Below are 15,069 nucleotides of genomic sequence, written 5' to 3' on the forward strand. Positions count from 1 at the left end.
TTGCTGAGGGACGAGGGGTAGTTGCCGGAGCGGAACTTTTTGTGCCGCACATAGTCAATGCTGGGCCGCACCAGCTCATTCAGGATATCAGGATTCACCTTGGCAATGGGCTAGAGAGAGAGAGATACAGAGAGAGAGAAAGAGAGAGAGAAAGAGAGAGAGAGAGAGAGAGAGAGAGAGAGAGAGAGAGAGAGAGAGAGAGAGAGAGAGAGTAGGTAAGTGTACAGAAAGTTATTATTTTCTCAATTTGACCACCAGCAGGACTGTGTTTGAATGGGTCTACATTGAAACTGGGAGGCAGAGGCTATTGCGCACACACACACACACACAAAGAAAAGTCTCTCTCTCTCTCTCTCTCTGTGTGTGTGTGTGTGTGTGTGTGTGTGTGTGTGTGTGTGTACACTACTTCCACCACACCACACCTTGCGGAGGAAACAGCTCAATTATTTCCCCCCACCCTCCCACCAAGACCACACACACACACACACACACACACACACACACACACACACACACACACACCACAGGGAGTAATCAGATAACTGCTAATAGCACTCTAAATGGTTTTTAATGCTTAATAATAAAACAAAAGAAAACAACACCACAACAACTACTACTATACCCCCACCCCCCACCCCCATCTCTATAACAATGGCGATTAGGGAGCAGTCCTCAATTAAAAATAGAAACACACAACTCTGAACTCTCTTCTGCAAACTGTGTCCAGCAGTGTCCAGCGGTGTTTGTGTGTGTGTGTGTGTGTGTGTGTGTGTGTGTGCGTGCGTGTGTGTGTGAGAGAGAGTGTAGGATATTTTAAAGAACAATCCTGTGAGTGTGTGCTGAGCAGAGACTGCACAGACACACACACACACACACAGACAGACAGACAGAGGGTCTGTGATAAAGATGAAAAAACCCCTAAAAGCCAGTCCAATGGCAAATAAAGCACATTTCAGAGAAAAGCAGGAGCAGCGTCCCATGCAGGAGTCTTTTCATTCATTGAAACTTCTGCAGCAGTTATTTCCCAGCATGCCGTTTGAATCCTGGCACAGTGATTTATCAGGGACACAGAGAAAAGGCAGGGACTCATTCATGAATTATAAATGAGCACGTATTTCTCCCTCTCTCTCTCTCTCTCTCACACACACACACACACACCCACACACAAAGAGCTGGGTGACTGAAGCGGAGTGTCTCTCTGGGAACAGAGGCACACACTTCACTAGCACAGCAGAGAGGACACACACACACACACACACACACACAGACACAGACACAGACACACACCTGTAAACCTGAGATGCTTACGCGTGCACATGAGTGTGTGTTCAAGGACTGTAAAAGAGCCCCAAATCACTGGGAAGGCCCTTTCTGTTACCCGACACCACGTGATGGGAGAGCAGAGGACTGAGGAAGGGAATCAGTGAGTGAAGAAAGAAAGATGGTACACAAAGAAATCATATAGAGATGGTGGAGGACAATTCAGCAGCCACACAGTAGGGAACAGGGAGAAAGAAAGAAGGAGGGAAGGAGGGAAGGAGGGAGGGAGGGAGGGAGAGGTGCACTGTATGGAAAGACAACATACAGAGTCAAAAGGGAGAAGAACAGTCCCATAGACGGAGAAGAAGGAACAGAGAGAGAGAGAGAGAGGGATGGGGAGCAGAAGTGTAAACATGGCCAAAGAGGGAGAGGATGAAGATAGTCAGTTTCTCCCACACCAACACCGAGCGCTTATCATCTTAGGCAGACGCTTAATAGCGCAATCATCTCCTCCGGAGCGCAGCTCGCCCACGGATCAGCCCTCTTCACCGGCCGCCGGGCTGGACCCGCGGAGACGGCCAGCGCTGCCTTTAAAGGTCACTCAAGGGCGTTCTTCCCGGGCTGCTTAACTCGTCCTGCCACCTGAACCCTTTTCTGCAGCGGCGGCCGAAACCCGGCCGCGCTGCAAATCATTACTTATGATTAAATACCGAGCGGCGAGACACACCGGACGATTCCACTCTTATATTTATTCCCTTTCCTCTGGAGCCAGACGAGGGGTCTGCTGGAAATGTTAAGTAATGGAGCGAGCAGCTTTAAGCTCATTTCAGGCTAATGGTCGTGGGGGAAAGGGGGGGGGGGGGTAGTCCGGCGCTCCAAGCTCAGCGCTCCTCAGCAAAGCAGCAGCCCTAGAGGCCCAGACACACATTTTGTTTACAGCTTCAATACTCTAAAAGTTGCCCATACATTATTCATCTGCTTAAAAGAGCACTAATCAATCGGAGTGACTCGCAGCTATTGAGCTTCCAGTTTGAGACAGAGAATGTGTGTGTGTGTGTGTGTGTGTTGTTTATTTCTGGGGACTGGACTGGATTAGCTGATTTACAATATCTGATAAAAGAGCGAACTTAGCAGCCAACTGATTTACTATTCATGTTTGTGTGTGTGTGTGTGTGTGTGTGTGTGTGTGTGTGTGTGTGTGTGTGTGTATGTGTGTGTGTCTAATCTACATAAGTGTATAATCCTGAACATAAGTGATCAGCGCGGTCTATCTGCCTGCCTGATTGCACAGATGTGAACACGCACTTGAGCACACACACCTGAGCTTCCTTGTCGTCAGCTTTTCACCCCACACACACACACACACACACACACACACACACACACACACACACACACACACACACACACACACACACACACACACACACACACACACACACACACACACACACACACACACACACACACACACACACACACACACACACACACACACACACACACACACACACACACACTCCACTATGGCGGGCGGGGTTTCATATACAGTCAGTTTGCCACCATGACCCCACTTCCCTATTCCACCAGTGGCACAGACAGAGGAGCAAAGCTCTTCCTCATGGGGGAATAACGCCTTACAAGGGTCTCTGATTGACTCACTTTAATAGGGGCGAGACATAAAGGCAATTTATAAAAGGAACAAAGGCAAGGGTTAGAAATCAGTATTCACGGTATGGGCTGCCATTCATTTAACCACTACCTTACACTGATGAAATTGCATATTAAAATGCACTTTTCTTGTTACCATTGATTTGGGTTCATTCAAGTGGAGAGCAATTATGTCACTGAAAGCAGCGACTTTCTCCACACTGGAATTCTGAATTAAATCAGGCTTAAAGTTTAATATGGGAGATGGAGGCTGTGTGGCTGTGTGGCTGTGTGTGTGTGTGTGTGTGTGTGTGTGTTAGCCTTTTGCTTTGCGCTGTGATACACAAACTTCAATGTCACAAGAGGTGAGCGGGACTAAATCCCATGATGGTGATGGTGTGTGTGTATGTGTGAGTGAGAGAGAGAGAGAGAGAGAGAGAGAGAGAGAGAGAGAAAGAGAGTGTGTGTGAGCGAGAGAATGAGTATGTGCGTGCGTGAGAGAGAGTGAGTGGTGTGTGTGTGTGTGAGAAAGAGTGTGTGTGTGTGTGTGTGAAAGAGAGAGAATGAAAATGTCTGTGCGTGACAGAGAGAGAGTGAGTGTGAGAGAAAGAGAGTTAGAGAGAGAGAATGAATATGTCTGTGCGTGAGAGAGAAAGAGAGAGTTAGAAAGAGAGGATGAGTGTGGGAGAGTTAGAGAGAGAGAGAGAGAGAGAGACACACTAAACCCCCAAGAGTCAGTCTGTACTGAAATACATGAGAGAGCGCATGTCTCTCCTGGCTACCACTACATGAGTACTGATTGCTATACCAACTAGTCCCGGTGCAGTGCGGCAGTGACCCTGTGCAGTGCTCACCTCATGCATACAGAGAGAACAGAGAGAACACAGCCACTGCACTGCACACACACACACCTCCTGCCAAATAAAGTCCACACACTTCCCCTGCTGACCTGCAAAAGTCCCCAACTCTTCACTCAGTGGTAGCACCTCAGGTGTGTGTGTGTGTGTGTGTGTGTGTGTGTGTGTGTGTGTATGTGTGTGGCCTGCCAACCTGGAAGAGATATTCTGAGTAAACCTTTTTAGCTCATCTTGGTCTACATGTCATGTGTGCAGTCATCCTACAGTTGCTGAGTGACATTCGAAAGAGATACAGAAAATACAGCAGCTATGCCATCTAATTCACGGGTACACTGAGTTGATTAAGTAGACAATGTCTGAGGGGTTCTATTTACCAACTTTCACAGATCCACAAACAAACATAATTCTGCAACCGAAGGACTTCTAACTAACCGTTCCTGTAAAGTTCAGATGACACTGTGCTTACTTTATTTATAATTCAATCTGAATTATGGATATGGATATGAGGATAACTACATAATCAAAAGAGGCAAAAGCTTTTTGGCAATCTGATTTTAATGTGGTCTGCTAACTGTGTAACTTTAAGAGCGTGTTTGGCTAGGTAGCTGGCCGTGGTCCTGGAATGCCTTAAGCGGAGATCGCGGTAAAGCGAAGGCCACTTGTACCCCCTGTGTAAGGAAGGAGGATGAATAACTGGGCTATCAGTGAAATGGAGGAGTAGGGATAATTTTGCGAACGCTGGGGCGTTTGGCATAAGGAAAAGGAGGCCAGCTTAAATACCCTTGCAGTAAGAGGCAGGTGAGTTAATTGCTGTCAATCATCCCTAAAGGCTCCTCCCGAACTTTGTTTAGAAAACAATTAACCCAATTCAACTGCTATAATGGAGGATTACAGAGTCAGACCTGCCAACCTTGGAGTCATTTTTTGAGTAGCACCTCAAGCCGAGAAAAAAAAAATGCTCATGTCGGACTTCACGCATGCAACCAAAAAACAGACATAGCCATCACATTCTGGATAGCGCCCCATCTTCAATCTTGGATATCTATCTAAATTTGATCTAGCATGTGCAAACTGAATCTTTCAGAGTAGCTTTATAATGTTGACAATCTGTTTTTAGTGCCAATCCAACAACAATCCATTACAGTATAATTAGGTATTTGGCCTCAGAAAGGTCTGCACTTTCTCAGTGTCTTTTAGTTACCATCAGCGACACATGGAAAATATAATACCAACTGAAATACCTGGTGAACAAGTAATAACTTTCCAAGACAACATCAAACTACAGTATTAGGCCTAAGTGAATTCACAATCGCACAGAGTGGAGATTTTTGTTTTGCAAAACAACATCTGAGGGAACGAGAATTTGTGAGTAAACACTTGCTAAGCTCACCTCTTCAAGTCTGTCATTTAACCCATGGTTGGCTGAAGAAAAAATAGCATAATGAGAGGCCACTATGCTAGTTTTAAGTAAAAATTGTACCGGCGTACTTTGATGTGAAAATGCGTGGTTGCACCTCAAAATGCATACAGGTTGGCAGGTCTGGGGTACATTTCAACCTCACCACTAACACTCACTGTGTGTGTGTGTGTGTGTGTGTGTGTGTGTGTGTGTTGCAAACTCACCTGCATGAGTGTGAAGTAGATGCCGGCCAGCCCGTGTGCGGCGCCAACGTACTGCTTCTTGTGCCACTCGTACAGCAGCGGGCAGCGCTCCGTCTTCTTCTCCTCTTTGGACGCGTTCTTCCCCGACTCCAAGATGGCCGTCACCACCTGATGAGGAGAACCACAGACTGGTCAGTGACCTGGTGGTCAGGTTTAGTGAATTATTGTAGCTATATGTCGTGCTCATGTTAAGTAGCTGCAGCAATATGTCCTTAGTTGCCTTGGGAACACTAGGCAACCTAACAAGATACAATAACAGAAGAGACCATGATCACGATGCATAGGCTACTGTACATAATCACCCACACACAAAACACTTCACCCAACACAGCAACACCAGTAAAAACTGCAACCGTTTTTCTCCCCAAACGACTTCACAATATCCACTTGAATTTCTGCATGCCTCAATGATCACTCAGTTTGGAGAGGGACTGTTGTCACCATCAGCTCAATGTTTCCAAAACGGAGCTCTGGGTATTCCCCCGCCAGCCAGGCTGTGCCACAAAACATTAACATCCAGCTTGGTGCATCCTCTTTGACCCCAAATACTGAACGAAAACTGCACACAACTTGTCATGACTGATGAACAGCTCAATTGGCCTTGAGCATGCAGCTTCTGTCTCCAGGCGTTGTTGATTCTCTATAATGTTGGAAGATCAGACCGGGCTTCTATGAAGAACCAGTCTTGCAGCTCACTCTCCCCCGACCTGGAGAATCACAAACTGCTGATATTGGTGGCTGGCTCTTCAGAAGTGATCTGTGCCTGTTTGTAAACAAATCCACATGCACGGTGTCCAGCAGGGGGTAAGGGTGCAAGCCATGAATGGGATTTATGACAGGTGTGTAAAATACAAACTCTCTGCAACTGCAGTCCCCCTACAGAGTCTGCTAAGCAGACACTCCTGGAACTGGGTATCTTTAAGATCTATTCCCCACCTTGACCCCTGTGACGGTCCCGAGTGTGACCGCACATATCTATCGCCTTGTCGGCACAGACTATGGATTTGTCAAGCACAAACTATTTGATCGAAGCTTGCGAAGCTGCCGGCAAGTAAAGTTAAAAGTGATAAGATAACAGGCCGACCGGCAAGGTAACAAAATGTTCATCCGACCATAAACGAAACTAGCACTGGAGATGACCAGTGAGCGTTGCAATCGCTAGCCTACAAGTTCAAATAGGACCTACGTCGGATGGCATAATGCCCTGTAAAATAAAGTTTACAACTTGTTGTAAACAACTTATTTCATGATAAGTTTTTTTTAATATCATCGTTAATATCAATTGTGTGCGTGTTGGACATGTGGGAGTGATGGGTGGGGGCACATGTTTACACGGCTCTGAATGCCATGTGACGTCATGATTTAGCAAATAATCGATTAATTGTTCAATAACGTTATGATTAGTCGAACATGAAAATTCATCTAAAGTCCCAACCCTAGTGTTAATTGTTTGTTTTGTGTTCACCTGTAATTAAGAATGGTGCTGGTCACCTGTGTATATGTTCACCTCTTTGTCAGTCATTGTCAGTGCTAGTCTAGTCTTATTGTCTCGTGTGTTTGACTATAGGCCTAGTGACTCTGAGAACTAGTTTTTGCTATTACATATTTACATTCCTATTTTTCTATTTTTTGTCGTAAATTACTTTTCCTTTTTGTCACCCGGATTTGCTTGCTTTGACCTGGTAAGCCCTACAATTACATCTGCGTTGTCCCTCTGACTCTGTGGCCAAGCCCCAAACAAATCGACGAGACTCATAGCAGTTCCGTCACAACCCCTCTGTTCAGCATGTTGTCATTGCCTTTCCCTTTTCTCAGCAGCACATAGTCACCCTGCATTTGAGCCACCTGAGTTGGGGAATGATCCACCAAGCGCTGTCCCTTTCAGCTAAACATTCACTTGAAACGAGATCTGTGTTCTATCCTTCATTTCATTTTCACTACTTAATTTTCTTTGTATTTATTCATGTTTATTGTTTTTTAATCCGATGTTATTTTAAGTCATTTTGGATAAAATCATCTGCTGGATACCTAATCTACAGTATAGGCCTAACTAAACCACATGAATGCAATTCATTAAGCCACAACAGTAGCAAGCCTATATATCCAAGTCTCCTCATCTACTCACTGGTCATGTCCACTATCACACTCAGACCGTGACTCAGACCGAGTAGAATGTAGAGCAGAATCTGCCATCCATGATGATGAGCAGGTTAATGTCAGGCTAAAGGCCTTAATACCAGAGATGGATGCTACTGACAGGCGGGAAGCGATGATGACAGAAAGAAAAAGAGAAATGGAGAGAAAGAGACAGCAACTAAAAAAAAGAGAGAGAGAAAGAGAAAAAATAAAAAAAACTGCTCACACTCAGACAGACAGGCTCATAGAATTGCTGCAGTTTTAGGCCACTCCAGGAAAATCACCTGACTGCTCATCGAAAAGTGCCTCAGGCTATGGATATGGATTTGCTGTGTGTAGAGTGGCACAGAGTGTGTATGTTGCAGAGTGTGTGTGCTGCAGCAAAGGCCTAGGGCTAGGCTAGGCATTTCAGTGCAGATGTATGAGAATATTTGTACCAGTTGTGTTAGTAGAGGGCTTGCATGCATATGTGATTGTGTGTGTGTGTGTGTGTGTGTGTGGGTGGGTGTGTGCGTGTGTGTATGCATGCATGTGTGCGTGGGTGTGGGTGTGTGTGTGTGTTTGTTGTTAGGCAGCTGGTGAATGGGGACATTGGTGCAGAGGGGGGATATGCAGACTCAGCCTCATTCCCAATCGCAGTCATCCGCAACCCGCTTCCCTCTTTCTTTCTCAGCCCTGCCTTTCTCTTCTCTCTCTCTCTCTCTCTCTCTCACACACACACACACACACACACACACACACACACACACACACACACACACACACACACACACACACACACACACACACACACACACACACACACACACACACACACACACACACACACACACACACACACACACACACACACACACACACACACACACACACACACATCCAATCTGTCTTTGTATCAGAATTTCACTACGTGACTGAGCCAGAGCCTGAACTACACCCGACCTGGATCAGAGCTAAATCGGAACTACACCTGAACCTGTCCTAATCCAGGTTTAACACTGGATCCAAATCGGACTCAGATCTGATTGAGAATCAGACAGGGACACGCTTATCTGAACTCCCCCTGACCTGACCCCCATCAACACAGCAGGCAAGTAGAGGAGGACCAGGCCACAGGAAGGAACCTTTTCCACTGGTGTACAAGAGTCACCTCCTGGGGGGGATCAAATCCATGTTGCACTCTGAGCCATTTTATTCAAGGAGAACCAACTGGATGGTTCTCGATCATCATTCTCAAGTAGGCCCCCCCAACACTCCAGATGGGATTTGGTGCCCTCTCAAGTATTCATGCAGACAGAATCACAAAGTTGTGAATGGTGTGTGTGTGTGTGTGTGTGTGTGTGAGCCTTTCATGTTGGATGGTTGTGGTGACCTAACTGGAGTGCTTAAGAGCTTCTTCACATGTAACTAAATGGCTCCTCTCCTCATGGACATAACCTGAGCTGATGTTCCTGTGGGCATAAGAGTTACGCTCTCTGAAGGATATTTTAATGCCTACTTCTATAATCACACTCCTCCGCCCAGAGTGCACAATGGCCTCTCCAGCTACAATGACAACGTGCAACATCTCCAGTCCTTCATGGTAGCAGACCTACACAAGCGCTGGACAGGTGCATGAGAGTGTGAATGCGGGGGGCAGAAAGTTGTGACAGACACACACACACACACACAGACACACAGACACACAGACACACAGACACACACAGACACACACAGACACACACAGACACACACAGACACACACAGACACACACAGACACACACACACACACAGACACACACACACACACACACACACACACACACTTGCTTATCACAAAGGCAGATGGGGAGTTCAATTCAATTCAGTTCAAATTCAATCCAATTATGATCATCTACACAGCTGTATCAACACTAACTCTGTCTCAAGGTGTTTTGCAGAAGGCCTGAACCTTCTTCCCCTCTGGTGAAACATTCTAGAATACACTGAATAACACAGCATATCTAATCATGCTCTCCCACAAGTTGTAGAATATTTTACCAGTAGAAAATAAGAAAGTGGAGAGAGAAAGATAGACTTGGGTCTTAGTTACCAAAAGTGGAGTGGTGATGACAGTGGCTAAACAGAGCCGGTTCTAAAAGACAGAGGAAGAAGAATAGTTCTATGAGGGGGACTCTGAGGGTGTGGAGAAGAACTGAGAAGGTGGTTCTATAGGAGAGGACCTTAAGCAGAAACAATGAATTCATGCCTCTGGTTGTGAATACCAACTAGATAGGCAGAAGCATAGAGCCGCAGGGGTAGGGAAGAGATATACCAAAGACACACAAAATAGCACACACACACACACACACACACACACACACACACACACATATACACACACATACACACAAATGAAAGCTGCATTTAAATGTCTTGGCTTTGAATAATTCTTTGCCTGTCAGTATTACGTATTTGTACAAGCAGCAGGGAGAACAAGAGAAAAGACTGGGTGGAAAAGAGAGAGAAGACACACTTTCTAATAACGTACAGCCAAAAAAAAAAACCTCCCTCAGAAAAGTCATTAAAACTAAGCAAACACACTCTGCTGATAGAAACCAATAAGATAAAACATAAAATAATCTCAATCTATGACTAAATGAAATGAGATAAGTGCCATTTTAGGAGGCGTATTGGACTTGGAGGCTAAGTGCTGCATGCCGGCTGGTTGGGTTTGGAGATAAAACTCCCTGCAGTCTTAGGACGCCTGCTCTGCCAGCGGGCCGAGGTGGTAAGGCAGTGACTCTGAGGGTGAGATGGTGGATGCAGCGTCATCACTACAGCACTGGCAAACACACATCAGCAACTCTGGGAAACGACCTTCGACCCCTGAACACTAGCGTCTGCACAGTCAGGGAAACACAAGGCTGGCTACAGTCTCCCTCTCTCTGCCTTCAAAAGTGGTGCTTGTGTAGAGTTGTGACTACAGGCATATGGGATTAGAGAGCTGCATGAGGCAGCAGACGCCAGAGCAGGTGTCTCACTGCACTTCTCCATAGTGCTACAGCACTCTCTCTACAGCACTCACAATACCAACTCTGACTACTCGACATCTGATTACTCGGACTCTCCACAGAGTTAACAGATCACTTTGAGTCTTTACTGCATACACAAGTGGGATTTGCCATATAAACCATATAACAATATAGCCATATGGCCATATATGATGGGACCCATAGTCAGAGGTGAAAAAGCCCAGCTTCAGAACCTTAAAGTCCTACCACACATCTGTGCCAACCATTCATTTAAACCAGCTGATTCTAATTAGCACAAGTCTTCAGCTGGGGAGAGTAGCTAATTAATGACATCACCTGTGTTAAGTGCACATGAAGAACCAATACATGGTTGGATTTGTACTTTCTGAAGCTGGACTTGTCCAACTCTGGCCATAGTGCTGAAGGGAGGGACGGAGATGAAGAGGCAGAGGGGATGAGAAACAGAGAGACTGGGTTGCTACAGGTTTGCACTGAAAGCTCTCTCACACACACACACACACGTACACGCACACACACAGAGAGACACACACACACACACACACACACACACACACACAGAGACACACACAGACATCTCCCCTGCGGTGATGAAGAGGTGGTGGGTGCGGCGGCTGAAGCTGAGCGGTTATTCTTCATGTGGGTGCTGGTGAGCTCAGACTCCAGAGAGAGGGGAAGGGAGTGGCGGGTGGGGTGGGGGGGGGGGGGGGGGGTGGCGGAGAGGTCTGCTGACGCAGGACAACGTACCGACTGGAGCTGACGCTCAACACCACACGCCAAGCAGCCTTTTTCAGCACACTACTTTCTGTAGTCTACACTACTATCTGTAGTGTACTTTTTGCTAGACAGGACACAACCTCCTGTTAATCATTCATTAGCAATTCTTGAAAGTCTAAATGCAACGCATTGGGGGGTTTACAGAGGGAGATTTACAGTTAATCGTTAAATCAGTCATCCCAATCGACTGGAAACACAATGCCCATTTTTATCAGTGTTAGTGTGCCCCGGGGGTTATAAAATAATGAAAATGCTCAGTTTGTAAATCTAGTTCTGCTATTTCCTGCACACATTAAGCTGAGGGAGGAGGCTGGCTAGCTGCGCTAGCAAGGGTCCACACACACACACACACACACACACACACACACACACACACACACACACACACACACACACACACACACACACACACACACACACACACACACACACACACACACACACACACACACACACACACACACACACACACACACACACACACACACACACACACACACACACACACACACACACACACACACACACACACACAAACACACGAGAGGTAGAATCAATCATGGCCACTAACTGAAGGGGGAGTCATGACTACTGTATGGAGAGAAAAGCAAGAGATTGTGAGAAGAGTTAGTAAGTGGGAAAAGAGGCAGAGAGGACAAGAATGTTAAAAAAAATATATACACCAAGGTGTGATCTAAACTCTCATTGTGAATCTTCTGTATCACCACCATGCGTTTTGGTACAGTATGAATCACTCTTCCCATGTAACTCTGAACTCTAATGTGAACACAAATCTTCCCATCTCTTGTGCGACATTCTGACACTCTTGAACCGCAGTCCTAGTTTCCTTCAGCACACAACAACAGTCACTGTGTGGGTGTGTTATGCCAGAGTGTGTGGGTGGCATACCCAGAGGGCAATGGCTGTGACAAACTGTGGTGTGTGTGTGTGTGTGTGTGTGTATCTGCCTGCCTGCGTTAATGTGTATGTGTATGTGTATGTGTGTGTATGCCTGCATTTATGTGTGTGTGTGTGTGTGTGTGTGTGTGTGTGTGTGTGTGTGTATGCCTGCATTTATGTGTGTGTGTGTGTGTGTGTGTGTGTGCGTGCACGTTTTCCTTTAAGATGATTCCTAATGACAACGTGACTGGACACAAGAGAATGTGTTTATTGCCTCATATATTGATTCAGATTAAATGACCACACAAGCTAGAGATCACCACCTCCCCCTCACCTCTCTTTCTGTCTCTCTCTACCTCCTTCCAATTCTCTCTTTCTTAATCTCTCTCTCTCTCTCTCTCTCTCTCTCTCTCTCTCTCTCTCTCTCTCTCTCTCTCTCTCTCTCTCTCTCTCTCTCTCTCTCTCTCTCTCTCTCTCTCTCTCTCTCTCTCTCTCTCTCTCTCTCTCTCTCTCTCTCTCTCTCTCTCTCTCTCTCTCTCTCTCTCTCTCTCTCTCTCTCTCTCTCTCTCTCTCTCTCTCTCTCTCTCTCTCTCTCTCTCTCTCATTAGGTTTGTACAGTGGGTTTGGCGGCCCAGGGCCAGGGTTATAAATAGCAGTGAGACGGACGAACAGGAGGGGAGACGAGAGCCCTGCAGCGCAACAACTGGACAGAAGGAGCAGGTCTCTCTCTCTCTGTCCGTCTGTCTGTCTGTCTGTCTGTCTGTCTCTCTGTCTCTCGCTCTCGCTCCCTCTCTCTCTCTCTCTTCTCAGTCTCTAGCACACTCCTATCTCTTTCTCACAGTCAGTCTTTCTCACAATTTCTCTCCCTCTCCTGTCAAATTTCAAGTTGAAATAGAACAAATGTTGTTGGCAGAACACAAAGACTGAACACTGAATAAAAGCATATCAAAATTGGAGAGGGTGCAAAAGGATGCTCTGCATTAAGTAATTCCACACAATTGTTTCGGCTCATCTGATTTCAAATCATACTTTATTTTCAGTCCCTTGGAAACAGCCAGATCACATTCATTAGTTATACTTGATTTAATGAAAATAATATACACCTAGTTACAAGTGAGAGAGAAAAGTGTGTGTGTGTGTGTGTGTGTGTGTGTGTGTGTGTGTGTGTGTGTGTGTGTGATGGCAAGAAGAGTGTCACTCCATTTCTTCAGAGAGATATTGCACTAGAGGGACCTATCCAATCTCATTTAATCACCATCTTCTCTCTCACACACAGACACACAGACACACACACACACACACACACACACACTAAACACTACTGCCATTGTACATTCCTTGTACACCATTGCCACAACAGACTGACATTAAATCACAAAATCACACACACACGCAGGACTGAGCAGTGGGAATGTTTTGTATGTTTCAATTTGTCTGATGTTTAATGAAACATGAGACCTCATACAACCCCTCCCCCACCCCCCACTCACACACACACACAAGGCCACAACCTTCTGTTTACAGAGGAGAATACTAAACAACAGATGGGCAATATAATACCACTAGTGCTGTATCACTGCCCATCGCCCTCCTACACACAAGCAAACACACACATACACACACACACACACACACACACACACACACACACACACGGATTTCTCTCAGCATGATATATCATCAACAGAGCCTTAAAAGCCAGTCCCATCACACAAATGCTCACTCATTATCTCACACTTTCTAGTGCTCTCTCTCTCTCTCTCCCCCGCCCCTCTCTTTCTCTCTCGTGTGCGCACACACACACACAAACACACTTTCTAGCTGACCCAAACAAACAAAGAAATACACAGATGGTCTGCTCCAATGGCTCAGATACTAAGCAAGCAGACATAAAAAACACATGCACGTGCGCAAGCATACACACACACACACGCACACGCACACAGGTCAACACCAGGTCAGAAACTAATACAACCACTGGCTGGTCGAACAGAACAGCTGCATCAGAGGAAGCTCACTTGTATTTTACCCAAAACCACTTTCACATTTTGTTCGTGTGAGTGAGTGTGTGTGTGTGTGTGTGTGTGTGTGTGTGTGTGTGTGTGTGTGTGTGTGTGTGTGTGTGTGTGTGTGTGTGTGTGTGTGTGTGTGTGTGTGTGTGTGTGTGTGTGTGTGAGTGTGTGTGTTGGTGCTCCTCTGCCTAACTGCATACTCACGGCACAGAAGAGATAGCAAAAGCACACAAAACGATGAGCCGTATCAAATACAAACAGACGCCAGGCGCCGTCAGTGCTGGACTAATACTCCATCTGAGTATCTGGGATTCACACACAGCTGTCTTGCCTCTACACGAACATTAACTTGGGTTGGCAAACTTCATAGTGACTTCTGCGTGTGAGGCACTCAAATGCATATTTGGGTCATGTGTGCTTTTTGGCCCACTGGGGCCTCTGTGGGCAACAGCGCTCACCTTGGTGATGGTGGCCTCGTCGATGGTGTCGGGGCCGATCTCCTTGTTGACGTAGAGCAGGGCGAACAGGTAGCCGGACCGACCGTACAGGAGCTCGTCAGGCACGTCCGAATCGGGAGACAACACTGACCTCTGGAGCTGCAGAAGTCTGAGGGAGAGGGGGAGGAATACGGAAGGAAGAAAGGAGGAGAGGTAGATGGATAGAGATAGAGAAAGAAAGAGATAGAGAAAGAAAGAGATACATATAATCACCAGTTTTATCTACTTGGTCACGTAAAAGGCTTATAGTCGGCAGGCCAAGACCCTAAAAAAAACTTTTGATGGCATTTTTTGTTAAAAGTTGGC

The 15,069-nt window shown here is 46.2% G+C and overlaps 1 protein-coding gene across 1 annotated transcript in view; it reads right to left on the reverse strand.

Moving 5' to 3' along the window:
- lancl2 (LanC lantibiotic synthetase component C-like 2 (bacterial)) overlaps positions 1 to 15,069 on the reverse strand; it is a 40,033-nt gene that overhangs the window by 8,982 nt on the left and 15,982 nt on the right. Inside the window, exons 5-7 of the mRNA XM_062521546.1 lie at positions 14,725 to 14,872; positions 5,391 to 5,537; positions 1 to 110 (exon numbers count right to left, since the gene is read on the reverse strand). The exon at positions 1 to 110 is cut by the window's left edge and continues 73 nt beyond it. Of these exons, the coding sequence (XP_062377530.1) occupies positions 1 to 110; positions 5,391 to 5,537; positions 14,725 to 14,872 (405 nt within the window). The remainder of the gene's footprint in view (positions 111 to 5,390; positions 5,538 to 14,724; positions 14,873 to 15,069) is intronic.

The sequence above is a fragment of the Sardina pilchardus genome, chromosome 19 (assembly GCF_963854185.1).
Source record: "Sardina pilchardus chromosome 19, fSarPil1.1, whole genome shotgun sequence".
NCBI classification, from domain to species: domain Eukaryota; kingdom Metazoa; phylum Chordata; class Actinopteri; order Clupeiformes; family Clupeidae; genus Sardina; species Sardina pilchardus.